Genomic DNA, 21,744 nt, shown 5'->3' with positions numbered 1-21,744 from the left:
CACTAATTAGCCACAGTAAACTGAGGAAAGATGTTTATGTTTATGTTAATACAAGGAAAGGTACCTCAGGATTGATTTGGTTCATTATCTTAATTATTAACTACATTCTTCAGAAACAGATACAAACCATTTAATAAATTCAACAAAACACTCTGATGTAAAATAAGAAAACAAATCTCATTTCAAAATCTTAGTACCAAATCAATTCAGTGATGATTAACCAGGCTGCATCAGAAGTGAACTCCTCCTTTTTAATTTAATGTGTAGTTTAAACATTTCCTAAATCCCTGAGACATGAGGTTATAGAATCTGTAACTGGCCATATTACAGCAGAGCAGTGAGGGAATTTGCCACATTACTATCAGAGGCACATTAACTTTGCTGAACACACTGCATTTTAATTTCCATAAAACAGGCCTCAGCTTGTAAATTAGCACTAATTCAGAGATCATCACTGCACAGAACTGCCTGCATCAGACAACCACTGCTCCTTCCACGAGTCCATTACGATTCTAAAAGACTTTTAAAACCCAGATTAATCACATCCTTTAGATCTAAACAGAGCTTTGTGTTGTCACTGCTGCAAATTTTCCCTGTGAGTTATTTGAAATTATAACATCTAAAATCAAATAAGAACACAAGTATCAGTTGTTTTCTCCCCCTCTCTGTTTTGTTTGCCTGCAGCCCTCTTTGCTAGGATAGAAAACACTGAGCAGAATTTATTTCATGTAATCCACAAAGAATTGAAACCTCTTTGCTATTCTCCCCAGCAAGGTGGAACAGCTCTGCACTTTCTTTCAAGGGAAAATTGGATTAAGGAAACCCAAAAGTTGGTTCCTGACTCTGTATGGAGCAATGGGGAACATCAAGCTTGTGTCTCTTATCTTTTTGAGATTTTGCAGGTTATTTTTGGCCTGGATTAGTTCAGTGACCCAGTTTATCACATCGTGGTACCTGATTCCCCTTTCTGCTAGAATTCCTGAAGTTCATCCCAAGGACCAGTGGTGGAAGTTTCTCCTTGAACTCCCCCAGATCCCCACACACCTTCTTTTCTCCAGAGCCACATTAAGCTTAGCAAGAGTTGAAAGAAGTGAGGTCATGGGTATTCTTTGGAAAAGTCCTTCTCTTGCTCCCTGGCCATTACCACCTCTGCCTGTGCCCAAAACTGGCTCTGCCCTCACAAAGATGACAGAAAAAAAAAAATTCAGAGCTCTGGCAGCCCAGGCTGCATGGAAAATCAATGCCTGATGGTCTAGAGATAGATAAACTAAGTGAACAGCACAAAGAAATGCAGGTTAGTCAGAAGAAAACAGCAAACTGTCATTAACTAGAGTAATATTTGCAGTGAATCCAAATGGTGCCAACACAGATTTCAGAGAGAAAAATGTTATTTTCCACATGACAATAACTGCTTACCATGCAGATTGGTGCCTGACCTACTTCTCAGAAAAGAAAGTTAAGTGTTGGGGATTATTGGAAAGCAATGACTTTCTGCTTCCCACCTGCTGAATTGACTTTGAATTTCAGATTTGGCTTCAGCCTTTCTCCAGAGCTGCCAAATTACAGGATCAGGTAAAACATGAACAGACTGACTGGCTGCTGGTGTAAAAGGAGATGGAGGAAAAGTCTGGCTAATGTTTTCAACAGTGACTAGTGGCCTTTATACACAGCACATACAACCATTATTATTGATTAGTTATTAAGATTTTAGCCTTGGTGGATATTTCTTTATCTTTCTTGATGGTATCCTGCTTCTCATTTCTATCTAGGCCTGAAAATCACTTAGAGTGTGATGAACAAAATGTATTTACATGGGATTCTCAGATGTTAATGAACAGTGTTTAATTTAGATTCCACATTTCCATCCATGAATTTACCAAGCTCAAGATGAGTATGCCCCCATATAAGCAGCGTTTTCCAGAATGTTACTGCTTTCAGCAACAATTCCTCAAAAACATAAATTTGAGGAGGAAGCCTGCCTCCTGTTCACACATGCACCACAATCTTTACAAACCACTTGAACATCACTGAAATCAAGTTCAGTGTTGTAGTTCGGTGCATTTCCTGTCAGATGCCACCAACTCTCAGCGTTTCACCTCTTGGGGAAAATTTCTTGCTGAAATTCTCTCCCTGAGAGAGAGAGATTGGCTGATCAGTTTGAGACCAGCAGAGTGTTTTGCAAGGAGTTACTGTGGATTGCCCAGCTGGAACCTGCTGGCATTTGTGGTTTGGAGTGGATAGGGTAGACCTGGGCAAGCACAGGTACCTGAAAAATGAGTCCATGAATAAATCAGCAAAGCAGCTGACCCAGGCAGCACCCCTGCAATCAACTGAAATCAACTCCATTCATTGAATTAGGCTAACTTGATGCTCTAAAAACCCATTTTAAATACACACCCTTGTGCAGGCACATGAAAAATGTCAGGCAGCCTGCCATTTGAAGACATCTGCAGAAAACCAGAGAGGAAATTTAAATCCAGAGGTAAGATGGGTTTCCAGTTTCTGCTCAAACTGTGCTGTCAGGGGAGAGGAAAGGAGGGAGGGTGAGGGTCAGATGGAGCTGCAAGGATCAGGGAGAGGTCAGGGCAGATGCTGGGGAGACAAGGATGTTTCATTTGGCACAGGGCTGGTGAGCAGACACAGCAACTCTTGTCTGACTCTCAAGGGGAGCATTGTTTGTGCACCATGTGAGGCTGTGAGCTGCTCACCAGCTCATCACAAACCTCACCACACACTGCTGCACATGGGAATTTAGCAAAACACAGAATGGTTTATGAGCCTGAAAGGGGTCAGTGCATTGCACTCCAAACTCTGACACAATTGTTCTGCTGCCCAAAGAGGTGATGGCAAAGAGCAAATTAACATCTCCTGCCAGGAGCATTCTGACATCATCCAGCATTTCATCTTGTTTCTGAACAACAGCGGGGCCAATGTCAGCGTTATTGCTAAACCCAACTCAGAAATTGCTGTCAGCAACCCATTTCTGCAGAAATACAGGGGAATGCTGTTCTCCTATTTCCACTAGCAGATTGGGATTTTCAGCAGACACATTGTAGGATTGAATCTGAAAGATTACAATAACCACCTTGTACTTAGAACAAGAAACAACTTTCTGCTGGCAACGTTTGACATTCCAATGACCACCCTCCTTGCCTAGAAAAGGACATTTAAAAAACAATGAAGTGGTTTTGGAAGAAGCTGTAGAGAAAAAGGAGTTACAAATTATGAGGGGTTTGAGAACTACTAGAAGTTGTGCTAATAATGAGAACTAAAAATTCCCTTATCTTGCAGCTTGAAAAATAGATACAGGAATAAGCCAGAGACTGACCATGAAAAATATGTAGCTAGATTTTTTCTCATATCACTATTTTGTATAGCAAGGAGATAAAGAATAAAGATGATTTAGGTAACACAAAGCTCACAAAAATCTTAATATATTTCCATTCCTAAGGCCAGGTTGGACAGTCTCTGCATGGATCCAGGTATCAGGCCATCCCAAAGTCTTTATTTTGTAAAGTGACTGGATACAATTTCCAGAAGTTAAAATCCTACTAGACATGAGGTATGATATTACCCCCATGTTCAAACATGTTGAAATGTTAATATATTTTTTGAATTAATAGAAATAATGTTCAAATGAATAGAAATTAGAATAAAGAAGAAAAGAAGCACCCAGAGAAATTAGATCCATGGAAATTCATGAACTAAAGTAAAGGGATTTTCTTCTAGAAAATGAGCATATATAATACAAACATATCCTAAGAATATTAATGAATAAAATATGCACTCCAGCAATATCTCTCCTTTCTGTGTGATGTAATGATGGAAAATAACAAAGCTTCAGCCTTTTGAAGGAAATTGGAACAACAGCTCTGGTGTTTGCAGAATGCATTTTAGGGGAAAATGTAGTTATAAATTTCCTTCATTTCCTTAATACCATCCCCAACAAGAAACCTGAGAGGAAGATGCCAACCCTAACCCAAGTGACCCAGAGGGGCTCCAGCTCTGAGCTTGGCATGACACTGATGCCATTCTCACTCTGAAGACTCAGATTTTCCTGCTTGTTTTGTGTATCCCAGCCCATTTTCACTAATTAAACAGATTGGATGTTTTACCCAGGAGAGATAGACACAATAACCTGAATTATTTGACAGAATCAAGAGTTACAGTTTGACTAGAAACTGCATTTGAAGTGGAAATGTAAGTCTGTAATTTGGGAATATGTGAAATTTTAAAGGAAAGGATAGAGTAGGAGTAACTTCTCTGAGATTACACAAAAGGTCAAAAGAGGAAGAGAAAAAGGAGTAAAATGCAGGAATTGAAGGTTCTCACTCACACTATGAACAGGCTGAACACTTTAAGCAGTCCAAATCTGTTTGCATGTAGCTGCCATGTTTAAAATCCAATAAATCAGAATGGTTTCATGAAAGCCAAAGAAATCTCCAGGCACTTTTTAAGTGACTTGTTACAATTGTACCAAAAATGCACAACTGCTTCTTCCAGAAATCTGAGCAAATTGGTTATAACAAGCATAAGGAATGACTTCTTAAAAGTAAACATGTGAAGACAAATTATCCTTTTGTGTATTTTCCCTGATTAAGATTCTTAACATAAGAGAAAAATTGCTTTATGCCTGAAGAAGCCAAGGTTTCTGGATTGTGTTCTGGTTTTACCTTGTAAAGCTGCATGTAGCCTGGAGATGTGAGTCCTGAGGATGGAGGTTTTCATACACATATTTCAGATCCTGGAGGCTGCTCAGCTCAGGCAATCCTGCCTGCAGCACCTAAATGGAGAGTAATATCAGATCATTATTCCACTGTTCTATTGGAAAGAAATTAAAATGAAACGGGAATAAGTGGGGAAGAAAGGTTTTACACCAAAACATCTTTGATCTGATGAGTGGTTCTGATGCTAGAGCAATTCCTGGAATAATAAAGTGAATATATTGCATTGCAAACCTTCACACTGAGTCACCTGCAAGAGGCATGGGTCAGAATCAATGACCCATTCCAGATATTTATTTTCTCTTCAGATACCATAACCTCAAGGTGTGCCTTGCTGAGCCTCCTTCAGACCCTTCTAGTGGTGACAAAGGGAAGGTGACCAAATTCAGCCTGAGCAATAGTAACCCCATTCCTGTAATGCTCACAGTGCTGCCTTAGCCCCGATTCCATTGAGCTCCACATCACCCTCTCATTTGATTCACTCCCTTGACAGGCAGAGGAGGGGAAAATGGAGAGGAATGATGGTTTTTCTGTGTGTAATGCAGAAAAACACCACTCCTTCAGATTGCTCAGATGGAAATCTATCTGAATTTGCAGTCACTGCTGTGTATTCTTCACTGATATATTACAGTAACAGAGTTTTCATTCCTTTAAAGTAGTCAGAAGGTGTTTTTGTCCTGCCACCACCCTCTTTAAAGAGTTGACATCAAATGTTTAATGAGAGCATTGACAGAGCTGAGCTGCTGAACCCTGAACTCACAGCACACTCTTGGCTCTCCCACTGGTGTGTCTGTTTTTGGAAATGATGCAAACTTCATGGATTATTTCTTACTCCCAGCAGCAAATGTCAGTACAGCTTTAGAAACATGCTGCTCACCACCAAGAAATAATATTAATTCCCAAACTGGGCCAAAAATCCCTCAAATTTCTTTATGACCATGTTTGCTAGAAACCACTAATTGTCACTGATCACCCAGGGTACAATTTACTATTCTGTGAATACTCTGTGCATTCAGTGTAATATTCTGTGAATTACTCTGGTTTTTAGAAAGCCATTCTTTTTTTTCTTTTTTTTTTTTTTTTTTTAACTATGTTTTACAAATAGAATCACACAATGTGGGAATAGAATTAAAGATTAATGATGCAGGTTTCCAAACAGTGAGAGAAATCTTAGACTTTCACTGATAGAAATGAGCAGTGATTAATTAATCTTATCCTTCCATGATGACATCTGAAATTCTGTATGGAAATTAATTCCAAGTGGAACTTCACTGTCTAATTTTTTTTTCCAACTTGCAGAAGTTGGAGATGATGCAGCAGTGTTTACAGAGCAGCTTTTTTGCTGTGCCCCAGTCTCAGCAGCTCTGTTTATAGATTTTTTTCATGCACAGACTACTCCCTTAGGTCATGGGGCCCTGCATATAAATTTTGGATGCATATCTTAGCCAAGCATCCCAGCAAATATTAATTAATGTAATATTCTCCTACCCATGAAAGGGGAAAATCATTAACCTTTATAAATAGAGGCATCAAGGGGTGTGAAAATGTGCAACACCCCATTCTAAAAGCATCATTGTAGTGCAGTGCTAAGTGCTGTCAGATCACCCACCTTGTGAAATATTTAGCTTACTTTGTCTTGCAAATGCAAACAGGAAGGGTAAATGAAGACCTAGAAGAAGAATACAAAACTTTTACCCAGATTCTTTTGCAGTTTTCTGCTATTTAGTACAAATAATGCATTAGGAAACAGAAAAGCACCAAGCAGCTGAGCTTTCCTTTTCTCAGAAATACTCCATCTCTGATGTGAAGATGAAGGGAACTTGGACCCTGGAAAAGAGAACAATTACCTGAGAATTTTCACCCAAAATAGCCAATCATGCAAGACAATATTTGTAACTCATTATTCACATTCCTCATTATTTCATCTCTCCCTTTCTCAGTGGAAATCTCTATTTTTCTGTCTGCTGTCACTAATTGGGACAGACAGATTTGGCAGCAAGAGTTTCTCAGTGAGAAATCCAACAAGTGCTTTCTTCTGGCTCTCTTGGCTTTTCTTTTTAAACCCTCATTCCTTTAATTTCTTGACTCCATCCTGAAAGTGAATCTGGAAACAAGTTCTCTCTTGGTGTTGAAATATTTAGCAGTTGTTCTCAGGGTGGGTTATAAATATTGACTCCCTGCTAGGCAGGAAGGGGATTAACAGAACCCTCCACAGTCCAACTGCAACAGGAAAACCCCAAGGTATGATGCTATCATTAAATATAAACCATTTTGAGGAGATGTTTCTGACTCAAGTCTTGTTTTCTCTACACTTACTCTGTGTTCACCTTTGCTGCAGAATCTGACAACGTGGCTTGACTTTTTTTCTTATCACCAGCATGGTATTTAAGTTTAAATAAACTGATACAATTAGAATAATGAAATTCAATTTGTTGAAGCCCATAGGAAAGAGAGATAGAGAAAATTAGCAACATTAATATCTTGATATCTATGTGGATAGAAGAGCAATCTAAATCCTGATTTGAAAGCATTTTATCATCTCAAGCATGTCTAAACCCCAAATTTCTTCTTGGGCTAAAATATTCTGAGTCAGAAACTGCCACTGTAAATATGATGCATTTTGTTCAAAATTCATATTTGATTTCTGATGTCCAGCTGCACAAAGAAACACAGTGACACCATGAAAAGAAAGCACAGCCCTTTCTGAGCTAGTCCAAATCCCCCACACTGAGCTACTTGAGCTGAAAATAGATCCAGCAATCAGAAATTACTTTACTGGAAGAAATATGATGTTTAACATTGCTGGGTTGGGCTGTGGGCCAACTTCCCCAGAATGTAATGAGTGCAACATTAGTCATTTGTTCCTAAAGGAGCTGGGTGAACACACAACTGATATTTTAATATTTACATTCTTTATAGATTATTTTTACTTGTGGGATGACTGAGAGCAGTTTTAAAAGGTTCTAAAATTTCTCAGTATCTTTTGTGAATATGTAACAGGGTGTAAGGACAGTCCTCCCTTGTCAACATGCAAAATAAGATCCAGGAATTTGATTTCTCCTGTTCTGTTTAAGGGTCTTTTTCAATCAGAGCCTATTCCCACAGGGCAAACCCTGCAACCTCTGGATGCTGAAGCTAAGAAACCAAAAACAAATAAACATCACATAGAATATGGGAAACAAGACCCACAAGAAGGAACAACAGAGACATTTCTCACAACAACATTATAATATATTAGCCCCCTGGCCTAAAATCTGGATTTGCACAACTTGCTGCTTCTCTCAAACTGAAGAAATGCCTGGCATCATTTTAAAAACAACTGGTAGGATTAATACTTGCAAGTAAAAGCCTTTTACCATAGATCTATATCATATTTAAGATTTTCACGTGGATGTGTTTTGCAGCTCCTCTGGAGATTACAAATGTTTGGGTGATAAATCATGAGAGGGGGAAAAAAGAAAGGAAAGCTCAAGGAAATGAAGAGATCATGATGCAAAAATAAACTTGGGCTGGGGTGATGGGAACATCTGCTGGGACTTCACTGTGGGCTAGAATTATCCAAGAAAACCAGTAAGAGCATCAGGATTTGTTATGACACACCAGATTTAAGCTGATTAACCAAGTTGGTAAGGTCAACAGTGGTTTGAATTTTTCCTACTCTGAATCTCACGGTACAGAACGTTTAAAAATGATACACTGACATTTAATATGAAATGGAAAAGCATGTGAGATAACCAACAAGCAATGACCTTTGCTCTGATGCAATGAGATCAAATCTCTTGTGGTCCAGCTTTTCATATGGACAGTGTGTGGGAAACCCTTTGAAAGTTAAAAATCAGCTCAGCTGCAGAACCCCCCATATATTCCCTGACTGCTTGAAAATCCTTTTGGCTGAGTCAAGAGTGACTGATAATATTCAGCATGACTTGGTGGAATTTAGATGCATCCAATAAAACAGGAAAAGCTTTTAGGGAGTGCTTGACTGCTGACATCCTCTGCAGCAAAAGCCAAAAGCTTATTGAAGAACACAAAATAAATGAACATGAGTGCTTATTTCTCTAGGGCCAAGTGAAAATATTTAATCACAGTAATCATAGACATTTGCAGACACAGTCAAAAACCATCATCAATGGCACTCCTTTTATATATTAAATAATGAAACACAACACAGTTCATCACCAGCAAACATAAAGAAATATGCCTGGGCCACAAGAGATACTCCATTTTTCTTCTTATCAGAACAAGATCATAAACATGCTTCTGGGATTCTTATTTAGCCTATCCTCAAATATTTTTAGGATAGAGTTCTCCAATCTCCTGATTTCTGTTTTAGGGTGCCCCTCACAGCCTTTTTTTCCCCTAATGTCTAATCCAACTCTTGCTGTGCTTTCATTTTATTAATTCTTGTTCTTTCCTAAGGGAACATGAAGTTCCCATCTTCCCTACAGCTGCCTCTAAAAGGAAATTACTGAGTCTTTCCTCAATTTTCTGTAGACAACTGCTTCTATCTTTTCCCACAAGTCTTGTATTTCAGATGTCCAATGATTTTAATTGCTTTTTTTTTGGACTCCTTGTAATTTGCCTGAGCTCCTTCTCTCCATCTTTCTACAAGTAAAATGTTAGAAATATTCCAGGGGAAGTTTTCCTGGTGCAAAGTGAAACAAAAGGATTACTTCAAATTTCAAGTTTTTCTATTCAGTATCTTATCATCAACTCATATTTGGCTGTAGTAAAACTCTCAGATCCTTTTATAAAAAACCTGCTAATTTAAACTTTCATTACAACTGAAAACTTGTACAAAAGGTCTTTACCAAAAAAATGAACAAACACAAATTGAAAGGACCATTTCATCACTGCTAAACACAAACAAAAAAGGCTCTGTCCCATCATGACTTTCCATAAGTAAAAAAAAATACAACAAAATCAAAAATATATGAGGAAAAGTAAATATTGGAACACATTGTCTTGGAAGATTATCTTAGGAGGTTTTAAGATTTAACTGGACACAGCCTGGGGTTAACTGGTCTGAATTTAGTCCTGACCTCATTCCCATAAAATACAGAAAGATTTCTGAATGTCCTGAGCATCCTTAGTAAACCACAGCCTGGACAATTAAAACTTACATCTAATATTTTATTTTACCTACATTCTTAAACTAAATCACCAGTTTACATGGTTTTAACTCTATATTGTGCCATTTCTGTTGCTGTTTGAAACATCTACTGCAAGAAAGGATTTAGAACTACAGATCTGAAGTCTCATTTCTGATTGCAATTTAACCCACAGTATTTTTATATTAAAGTCTACCTTTGGAGGCAGAAAGGTTTTTTAAAGCTAAACAATTATATAAAGAGCTAACACCTGTATTATTTATACTTTTGACTTAACAACCAAACACTTGTGACCTGCACTGCAGCATTTTTTATCTAACCAAAAACTATTACCTGAACACATGAGAAAAGAGACAACACCCAAGGATCTCCATCTTGCCCCACACCTATTATAGATTTTAAAAACCTCAAATTCAAAACTCTCCATCATATGAAATCACACACTTGTATCTAAAACTGAGACCTAAAAAGAAACCAAGCAATTTTATATGCCCTACCCATTGAATATTCAGCTAACAGACCTTTTCAGGATGAGATGGATATTTAGAAAACACAGCAATAAATGGTTGCAGGGCATTTGTAGATCACCAGGCAAAATACAGAAATAAAGCAGTGATGAAGAAATTGAATTGCAAAGAAATTCCTCGGGGCAGGGGATGAAATCCTACATGAATTAAATACATCAGTATGCTTTCCAGTTAAGGATGAAGGACAAAGGCACAGTGTGCAGAACAAGCAAAAGAAAGGGAAAAAAAGAAAAAAAAAGAAGACCAAGAAACAGAGATTAATTTAAAAGTGCTTGATGTATACTTGACTGTGTGTGAGGAGAGCTCCCCCTGAATATAAATGTATTTTTGAGTGAGAACAGCTCCCTTGAACATGAAGAAATGTGTATAGAAAGCTTTCAGAGGAAGGGCTGATACAATACAGTGCTTCTGATGGGAGCCAGGAGGAGAAAATACACATCTCTAAAAGCAGCCACACTTGGAAAAGGACACCAAATAAAGCCATTATCAAAATGGCCATGATGCCTTTTCCTCCTTTCCTTTCAGTTTTATTGTTCAACTCCCCATCTCTAGAGCCATATCCTACAAAAATCATCTCAGGGTGGGTAACAGAAGGAGAAGAGAAGAGGGAAATTGGATAGGAAGTCAATTAAATACCTGATGCAGCCAATGTCCCAAAACAGAGGGAATTCTGCTGGTGGCTCTGGAAGCAACAAGAGATTCCTCCAGCCCACAAGAATATTTACAGGAATAAATACCTGATAACTTCTTCAAGAAAATGAAGGTAGGAAAGCAGTTTAAGCCACCCTTGGAGTGAAGTTAAAGCCAGGAAGGATTCTGAGAGTTGCAGCAGGCAAGAAGTGATTTCCAGGAAACTCAATCCAATAACAAGAACAAATCTCCTGCAGGAACAGGACTGGAAAAAACAGCATTTGAATTGTCTGAGTCCTTGGAAAAGGGTAACCAAAAAACTGAAGATGTCAAGTGGGCAGTGAATATTCTGATTTCTAAGCATTTCAGCTGAATTCCCTCCACAAGAGGCTATTAAGCAAACAAACAAACCCTAAAAACCCAAAATAAACAAAAAAACCCAAACCAAACCAAAGACACAACATAGAAAAGGGCCAATAATTAGAGAAATCACCAGGCCAGCAAGAACAAAGCCCTGCTCCCAGGGCAGACAGGGACAGCAGAGGAGCACCTGAGCCCCTTGCTAAATTTTTAAAAGGTAAAAAGAAAAAAAGTAAAACTTATCATTCTCAAATTCTTCCTTCTTCCCCGTTTTTCCTGTCTTTTTAGGAAAAAGAGAAAAAATGTGGATACAATACAATGAAAAAATGCAGATACAACTTATTTTCCCATGTCCATATGCAACATTTCTGTTTTGGAAAAAAAATCAGATTTTTTTGTTTTTAATCAACACTTCTAGTGAGACATTAACACACATTTTAGGTTACTAACACTAAAGATGAAATGCATTACTTTCAGAATAAAAAGAGACACTTCTACATTTCTATACACTCAGATGTTCTGAAATACTTCTGATTATAATCAAACACCAACCTAGGAAGAAAATGTGGGAAACATAATTTTCCCATATTTTAAAAGTTCATTAATAACTGGAATTTCCCAAAGGACACTCAGTGGATGAAGAATAAGGTAGTTACATGAAGAAATTAAACAAATTAAACAAATTAAACAAATCCCTGCAGATTTGGCTGTTTTGGGGGAATGTAGGGTCAAAATTGGAGGCTGGGTTAGAGAATGAAAGGAGCATTTTATTACTGCTAAAAAAAAGGTGTCATTCAGTGTGATTAAAAAAAAAAAAAAAATAGAGAAGATAATGAAATCTCATGGTTCAGTAGGAAAGTTTCCTGTGGGACTTTGGGAATTATTCTTCTGCCAAGCTCTCTGTTATTTTGCTATTGGTTAAACAGGTCATGAAATTCCCTGTAACACTTGGGAAATATTAGCTGCAGATCCAAGGAAAGAAGAGTTATTAGTGTTATTTAAAGTATTTATTGCACTGGGAAGGCACAGAGAGAAAGAAAGTTCCTAATTCCTTTTCCCTCTCATATCAGGAAACACTGATTTTTAACTTGGAATCAAATCTGAGCAGAATTATTGGATATTATTTAAAGATGAGGGGAGGAATTAGAAAAACTTGGCTAATTAATCTCTTTTTGAGGTCTCAATCAGGAATGCAAAAGTGAGCATGACTGAATGGATCATGACAGCTTAATGCTGCTGTTTTGTCAATATTATTTTAAGAGTATGATATTCTGGGAGTGCAAAAAACTCAAATAAAAGTACAATGTAAGAGCATTTCATGGAGGTGCATACAACTCATGAGGAAAATAGTCATTAATAAAGAATGCAATTAATAGATTTTAGTGATTCATAAATTACTAAAAGATTAATATTGCATTTGCTCAGTTGCATGTGGGCTTGAGGAAAATAATGATGGTCCCATGACTGCAACCTGCTCGATTTTCCTGAGGAATCAGGAGGGCAGTCCACGAATGAAATTGTAAATATGTTATTTCATTCTGTAGTTTAAAAGCAGCACACTGCTTTGAGAAACAGGAAAAGAGGCTGCTGCTTGCAGAAGTGACAATATTTGAAGTTTTCACAGAGTTAATAAGAAGGTGTAGTATAACAGAGCTATAAACCAGTGACATGAATATCTATTTTTATTATTGTTATACATGATTTAAACTTGGTTGCTGTGCCCCCTCTTTTTGCTCCATCCTGTCATTCCCTCAACTAGGTATTTTTTTATGTAAAATTGCTACTCAAGGAAATTCCTGCCATGTTCCCATAGGAGGTTCGTGGTAGAGAAGGATGCAAGGAGTGTGTTTTTATTCCTCTGCTCTGCTTTATTCTTCCCACAGCAAATAAGGAGGATTAAGGGTGCACATCTTGAATGATGGATGATAATTCTAAGCACAGCAAGTAAATCTTTTGACTGCCTGACTTAGAAGTACTTATTATCCTCATCAGCTCCCCTCCTATCAATACTCCCATGCTGTTATTTCTGTCTAACACACTGAGATAGTCTAGTGCAGACAGAGGCCAGCTTAACAAAAAAAATCTTGCAAAAATACAGGGAAAAAAAAAAAAAAGAAGAAAACATAATCTCATTTGTATTTTTTATGGCTGTGAAATTTCAGAGCACTGCTTTAAAGTTTACTGTGTGTTATTATAGATACTGACCTTCTTGTGCTAATAATTTTTATAGGTAATTTTACAAATGCTGTGCTTGTTGGTAAAATTTTACCAGGCAATTCTGAAAAAAGAGATTGATGAGACAGGCCTGAGTAGGAATGGTAGAGGGATGGCACTCAAACATTTCAAAATTACAGCACAAGAACAATTTTATCCATGAGTTTTTCACTTGTATTCCAAGAATACCTGAAAGTCTACAGAAAACTTTAAGGCAAAGGTGCTTAAAATGATAAAATCTTCTTTAAATTTAAACTTTTGTCCATGAATTTATCATTTGCATGGTAAACAGATTATAAAGACTGTCCCAGAAACACAAAAATTGAAATTTTTTCAGGGGCCTCAGAACATGTTCACCCAACAATGATCAGATATTTCCTAATATATATAAAGTTATATAAACCTGTGCACCCAAACCTCCCACGTGTGCGTCCTATGTGACCACCTGTCCTTTATCCTTAATTATTAACTGTAAATCAATTATCTTAAAGCTGATACAAACTCATGAGGAAAGATTGGAAAAATTGGGAGGCTCTGAGGGGTTTCTGCTGCTGGAGGGAAGAGACTGTCAGGGAGAGAATATTATTTGCAGATGATCCCTGCATTTCCCCTGGCAAACATCAAATTAAGCATTGTGGATAGAAGAGTCTATATAGAATGTCATGTCCAGAAATAGTATTTTTGTATTATCTGCCTTTGAAGCAGAAGCTTTCAAGCTTTGATTCCCATCCCTGTGAAGAAGGGAGGAGTTTTTTCCAGGTCACCACAACCACATGTCTTGTGCCTGAACTCATCTATACTTTTATTTCCTTTAGATCATTCCTCCTCTCTTATGTTCACTTTGTGGCTCAGAAAGCAAAGATTTTAATTTTTCCACTTTAATAGCTTTTGTGCAGTGGGTAATCTGGATATATCAGCCTTGTGTTAGAGCTAGGATTATTTCCAGTAGAAGATGTGGTCAGAGAAATACAGGCAGCTTACTGCTGTCAGCAGATTTCTACAGCAAGCAATTGGTTTGTAACAACCATAAAAGAGAGAAATGGAGCTTTCAGATGAGTCAGGCCTGCCCTAAGCAACATAAATCACAAGAATAATATTTCAAAATCAACAGCACAAAGCTGTCATTGCTTGTCTGCAGGTACTTTGTGCAGCCACACACATCTAGACTCAATTAAGCATCTTTCTCTCTTTTTGATATGTGAATTTAAGAATGTTTTGCAAGCTGGCAGTGTTGAGGCTTTTGGAAAATTCTAGCCTAAGTTGCTACAGAATCCAAAGAGTTCTAGAGAGGCAGAAGAAATAAATTTTATACACCACTGTTTACATGGAACATGAATAATGTGGAAATTTGAGACTGACCTTGTCCTTTCCCTGTAGATCAACACCTATAAATGACCATTTGCACATCCAGTCCCTCTCAGAGCCAAATGCTGTCCATCACTGGAATAAGCTGCAGAACCAACATATCTTGATGCAGATCATCACCTATATGAGAAAGTGGCACATGAAAATCAGTTTTCTCCTTCAACACCAGACAGAAATAATTCCTTATTTCACTGGGACAAAGCAGCTCCATTAATTTCAGTAACTCAGTCTTGTTTTTCCTTCAAATTCCTGTTTACCTTTCTGTGTCAGGACAGAGGGGGTGGCACACACAGACAGGAGCAGTTTTCACAGCCACTGAGATGGGAACAAATGATCCCTGCATAACTGTGGCCTTTCTGCTCATTATTCCCATGTAATTATGAGAGTTTGGAAATTTAATCCAGAGGTAGGACCCTAATTTAGTCACATTTTAAAGTCTAGATCCCTCTGCACAAATGACAGTTTGGCTAACATTAAGCATCACAACTTGGTATTTGCAAGGGAATTTTGTCACAATTTTACATTTTATCCATAACATGATTTATATTCAGTTCCAAGCAGTGATGACCCTTCTCCCCATGGAGTTGGTCAAACAATAATCTCAGTGAAATGGGGCTTTAATTATAGCTGTAGGAATTAATGAAGAGATTATTTTCACCCATGGCTGAGTAAATGGCCTGTGAAAACAACAGCTCTGATATTTGTTTCCCCTCATCCACTCCATAAAATACATAACTTTTATGGGTATTTTAAGTGCTTTATTCTTTCCTTACATTCTTTTTTACACAAGCATTCCAATCTACAGACATTTACTGCCAGGAAATAAGAACTTGAGGAGACATAAACTCATCTTCAAAAGATATAATAATTAAACCTATTTTTCTCTCATCAAAAGGTAATCTTGACTCCAATTAATTCTTCATAGCAAAAAAAAATCTTATTCTCTCCACTTACCTTCCCTCAAACATACAGCAGGAAGACAATTGAGTGAGACACCCTTAGCATTTACTGTGCTTCTCATTTGTGTTACCTGTCATGAAGAAGCAATGGAACTGTGGCACAAGGAAAAACTATTTTAACACAATGTTTTTCTGGCAGGAGAAGGTGACAGCACCTTTAATACTCCCAGCAGCTGGACAAGGAGTTGGTTTAGTGGATGGACTGTGCTGAACCCTGAAGCTTTTCTAGGTGAAAACTGCAAAATAAAGCAGAGTTTCTTTTGAGTCAGAGTTTATTGGAGCTCCTCTCTCCATGCTCAGCCCATTCCCCCACATGCAGAATTAGGTTTGTGTGGGAAATGGAGCCTCTCACACTCCAATATTTTGCCTTTTTTAAAGACAAGTGGATAATGCTGAGGGTTCAGTCATTCTGATCTATCTCTTCTCTGAGACTTGCCTTCTGATGTCATTAATAAACTAGGTTTAAAATATGAGCTTTATATTCTAGTCTGGTTGTCTTCACCAAGGAAACAAAAGTGCCATAATTTGTTTGATTCTCTGCTGATCAAAAAGGTGACACTTCAGTGTGTTGCCTCAACAATATTTCATTACAAGTTCTGGTGTCAACAGTAATAGGGATAAACAAGCAGCAGGGCTAAATCAAGTATTCCCAGACTCAAGCTTTAAAACATAAATTAGGTGAATTTTAAATGATCATTTTACATACCAAAAGACCTGAGGATCAGTGAAAGAACTATAGCTTAAAAAATAACATTGATGTTTCCACTTGGAGCATTCACATTGCTGAAGGAGATTTTTAAGGGAAAGGCATTGGATATAAAATAAGAACATGACTGCAGGGGAAAGAAAGATGAGACAGAAGAGCAACAGTGTTACATATCCAAATACCAGGCCTGAAAAAGATCCCAGGGAAAACCCCTGAAAAGCATCTAAAGCAGAGCTCTGAGATGGGCCAGAGCCATTATCAGAAATGAGATCCTGACCCCCCCTCCCCAAGGAATTTTGCAGATTTAAATGTCTCACTGAGTGCTTGAAAGGTTGCTGTGAGTCTGGTAAAATCAATAGATGACACCAAAATGAATTAAATTTAGGTAATTATAAGCACTTAAAAGTTCTAATTTGCATGATTATACTGACGTACAGTCCAATCAAGAATCCACATGTATTTATAGAAAGATAATGGCCTGTAATGATATAAGGAAAATGAAAAGAATCTCTTCAGATATTACATTTAAACAATTTTGTATCTGTCCAGCCAAGCTGGTGCAGTATAAATAGCATGAATTTATGGTGAGATAACCTTTCCATTAGTCATTATTTCCAAAAGCCTGAAAGCAGGGAGAAGCTGTAGGCTTCAAATCCTTCTGCCTTGTATCACACACAATTCCCCCAAGCCTGTGGGGTGCTGGCAAACCTCTGTTCTCAGCCAGATCAAGGCTGAACAGCAATTATTTGGAGAAACACAGGCAATTGAAGGGATAAGCACCTCTTAGAATCAGGTCTACTATGGATAATGATCCAGAGAACAAAAATAGAGCACAATTTGCTGTAATTAAGCAGTTATAACTGGGAATATATATATGGCTGTTCAGGTTTGGGTTTTATTTCATGCTGGATACATTTTTCCTTCTCCTGAGATGAATCAGCTTATTCCTGGCATTATGTTATTTATGAAAATATTTTTGAGCAATGAAGAACTGAATCTTAGTGCTCAAGTCAAAGTCCAGTCAAGCAACAGTGAAGAGCATTGCTGTTTCCTTTATCCTTAAGTCATTTTTAATAGGGGTTGTAGATACAGATAAACTAGTGTGAATATTTAATATTTCCAGCAATTTCAGCTGCTTTGGAGAAGAGCAGGCTGGGTGTAAAACAATGATTTATGTTCAGTATCACTACCATCGTTTCCTGGTCAGTGCAGGCATTGTCTCCTTCTGCCTTGCATTCTAAAATCCAAAATGGGAAATGTAGTTGATGGCACTTACATCTGGCTCTGTGCCTTGGACAGCAAGCTCAGGGGGAGCCACTTCAGGGGTTCAGAGCTTCACCTCCTGCAAGAACTGCTGCAGTCTGCTGAGCTCCACCTGGCACACAGCACAGGAACCACTGTGGCAATGTGAAAAGACACAAAAACAGATTGATTCATTTGTTTGTTAATTCATTTGTTTATTTGGACTGTCTTTCTGGACTTGAAACAATTTCTGGAGCCAGCAGTGTCCATGTGACCTTACAAGAGCTGATGAGGTCACAGTAGGGAATTAGAAACAAGAACTGCAATTTTACTCCACACTGATGCCTAGATGTGCTACCAGCTCTTACTCCCCCTAGGAAGAGGAGGAAAAAGAGATGGAAAAGATGGAGCAGGCAGGGATTGGAACTAGAGGATTTTTAAGGTCCTTTCTCCAGGGTTTGACCAGCCTTGTATTGCTCTGCTGTATCTCATGGGGTTTATTGTTTTTCCTGTGATCTTCCCAACTTGGGAGCTTCTCACTATCACAGTAACTGCAGCCTTGAGATTAATCTCTACAATCTGAATTATGCATCACTGATGTATAATGTATTACTACTATTTCTTTTTCTTTACATGGGGTTTTCCTTTTGCAAATATTTTTGTCTTTTTACTCCCGTGTTTGCTTTGCTGATCTCAGTAGCAGCACTGAGAGTTTTCTGAGAAACCCTTTGAAAAATCTTTGAATCCTTAACAAGGCAGAAAGATTCATGGGACTGTTCATGATAACCAGCAGTGGCAAATATAGTTTTATTTGGCTTTCTGCTCTGCCTTGCTCTACAGGATTCAAATATTTGGGGATGAGGTGCTGAATGTAATCAGTCCTCTCAGTCCTCTGCTGTTATTTCTGGCCACCTCCAAGCCCATTTGAGAAGCCACCAATGAAGGAATTTAAATGGCTAAAAAGATCTGCAGACCTCAAGAGCAATAGTCATGAGAGCTGTCCCATTTACCTGTTTTCACAGCAGATAAATATGTATAAAGTTTAACCTTTGGTTTATTTATGTAAAGGATATTAAAAGAAAGAGGTGTTACCTTAGAAAAAATAGAATTCTCTACAGAAACTTAGAAGGAAGGGGCAATATTATTTTACAAACCTTTTTTTCTGGGTCGCTGGCAGCTTTCATTTTTGTGGCAATGTCTTCCAGAATTCTGATGAGTTTTTCTTCCTTAGAAAACTTATTGTTCAGGGCTTGTCCAGCAGAGAATTGGAGAGCAGCCAGCAGTTTCTTATACCACATTCTGAAATGAACATCACTCTCTGAATTCTTCAGCAGCCTGAAGGAAAGAGAAGGAAAAAAAAAAATCTGTGTTATCTAAAAAAGAATGTTATTATATGTCAGTTCCAGCAGGAACAATAAACTCCAGACTAATCTACTGTTGGTCACTTTGGGCAGCAGAGAATGAAAAAAAAAATGGTTTTGCTTGTAGGCAATGAGCCTCAAGTCCCATTTGATAAGTAATGAGATTCTAAATGTATTGAATAAACAGAAAACTGTCTTTTTTAATTGTCATACATAGTGCAATGCATGAATTGCTTTTTATTTCTGCAAGAAAAGTTAACAAAGTGAAAAGAAGTTGCATTTTTGAAGTCCAGTGTTAAATATATATCCCTAAATATTTATTTTTTCTCCTGCCAGGGAGGTGCATTTAAAGACTGTTTCAGTCTCAGATGTACCATAAATTCTAGAAACTTTCACTGTTTTAAGCTGAGAAGACATTTCTGAAATTGGCTATACTGCTAAAAAGAGTGAAATGAGCCCATTTTATTTTGTTCTTTCCTGGTAAGTGCTGGTCTAAAAAATAATTCTGCTTTTCACAGGACAGAAATCAAAGAAGCTCTTGACTGTCAAGACATATCACATGAATGAATATGTCATATAAAAAAAAAAAAAAAAAAAAAAAAAAAAAAGCTAGAACAAGAAATCACTTGAAACACTGATATTTAAGGGTGAAAAACTGTAAATACAAATGCACCCAAATTGTTGAACTTTTTGAACTTGCTTGCACTGGAATCAGCTCCTGAGGATCTAAACCATATTCACTCACCTTCTCCATTTTTAGCAGCAGATATTTAGGGAATCCATAAAGGCTTCCTCTCCATGTTTGAGATGGATACAGAGAATATTAAACCAGCTTTTCTTTGCCTAAAATGAAAGGCTTGGGATTTCATATACAGGAAGCAAAATGGCAAAACCAAAATTATTTACTATTTAAACAGAGCTACTCCCTGCATAACATAGATCAATGTAGAAGGTCCATTTTTTGGTTATTCTTGGGGCTGATTGTTTACAGAAAACAACCATCCAATCAGCTAAAAACACTAATCTAAAATATTATTTCTACACCTATAAAACCTCAGTTCTAAAGTACAGCAGTAGTGTCAGTCCTTACACATAATTTACCCATATAGTTCTATTTATTCACCTAAATGGTTCCAACTGCTCCATCTAGAAATGCAAGCAATGTTCTGCTATGTTTTCATTATGTCTGGGGCTAAGTTACTCAACTTTAAACTAGACTTTAGGGCTTTTTACTCTTTTGAGGCACTTAAAGTATATTCCTACTTGCTTAAAAATAAAACTACTACTTCATGTCTGTGTGGTTTAATATATTTTAATTTCTCTAAAGGCTTTCATTCAATTCCTGCATTCTTCTCTCTCTCTGAGTGCATAGCAGTACACCCTGTGCACACTCTGCCAAAAGCTTTTTGAATTCAGAGACACCATAAAAACCAGGTGCCTTCTGTTGTTGGCAAATCTTTGCTAAACCTGACCAGGGAAGTCAAGATGCTTTGTTCTGAAATTGAATTTCATTTTTGTTTTCTGTTTTGCTAAATTGGAGGCAGGACAAATCAGAGAAGAAGGAAATGGTATAAGACTGTCACTCATCATGGCAATAATTGCTATAAAATTATTCTCCTCGGCCCTCTTGACATGTGGATGAGGAGGAAACTGTTGCTATTAATTAATTACTCAGTTAATTAAAGTAAAACCTCTCTTTGCTTTATTACCTTTATCTCCTCAATAGACACACTGGACAGCCAGTCCCAAACTCCAGAAAGGTGTGACTTGTGTTCTAGAAAACAAAGAAAAGGAAACACAAACACAGAAAACAAAGCTCTGTTCCTATGCTGACCTTCCACCTTCATTTCTGTTCTAGAACAAGAAGAGAATGAAAGTTTGTGTTTCCTGAGCAGACTGAGAGAGGTGTGGTCATTTTCTCTGCCTCTTTGTAATAACCAATAAATCTCCCAGATGAAGGAGCAGCAGCTGTTCAGCTGCTTGGAGCATCTGTCCACTTTTCCTCTTCAGTCCTCACATGAAAAACCTGCAGCAAATTCCACATTCTGATAAAACAGAGCTGCTTTTACAGACTCATTTTCCAAAGCATAACCCCTGAACAGAAAATAACTCTGCTTAAAATGAAGTTGTTTTCTATCACACCACTGACTAATTTGCTTGAAGTCTATCATATTTATCTCCCTTTGACAACAAAATATTGTTGCAAACAGATAAAGCGTGGGGGTTAGGCTGGAGGAACACAACCCTGCCATTATTCTCACACCCCTCCAAGTTCTTCATCAACAACACAACACAATTGGAATTCAGACAAATCACTGGATTCAGGAGATTCAATCCAGGCAGCTCCTCCCACTCCCACTGAAAGCCTGAACTGTGGAATGCATGTCCTGCTGACTCCCAAAAAATTACCAGATTAGAGAAAACAAAGGCTGTGCTGCACTGGGCAGGGAAGTGCCAAACCCTGCTGAGGTTGCCTAGCAGAAAAATGCTTTATTTGATATGCAATTTAGTTTGCTGCACACACTTTGCATTAAAAAAAAATGAA

General features: G+C 37.7%; 1 protein-coding gene across 1 annotated transcript in view; it reads right to left on the bottom strand.

Annotated features, from left to right (window-relative positions):
- Positions 1–21,744, bottom strand: part of PIK3C2G (phosphatidylinositol-4-phosphate 3-kinase catalytic subunit type 2 gamma) — a gene marked incomplete at both ends in the record, with an annotated part of 93,862 nt that overhangs the window by 23,269 nt on the left and 48,849 nt on the right. Inside the window, 9 exon segments of the mRNA XM_079303089.1 lie at positions 4,674–4,783; positions 14,891–14,944; positions 14,948–14,983; positions 14,987–15,051; positions 16,625–16,631; positions 16,634–16,723; positions 18,993–19,173; positions 20,323–20,345; positions 20,909–20,973. Coding sequence (XP_079159215.1) covers positions 4,674–4,783; positions 14,891–14,944; positions 14,948–14,983; positions 14,987–15,051; positions 16,625–16,631; positions 16,634–16,723; positions 18,993–19,173; positions 20,323–20,345; positions 20,909–20,973 — 631 coding nt within the window.

The sequence above is a fragment of the Erithacus rubecula genome (genome assembly GCF_903797595.1).
Source record: "Erithacus rubecula genome assembly, chromosome: 4".
Lineage (NCBI taxonomy): Eukaryota > Metazoa > Chordata > Aves > Passeriformes > Muscicapidae > Erithacus > Erithacus rubecula.
This window is presented reverse-complemented; position numbering and strand designations above follow the sequence as displayed.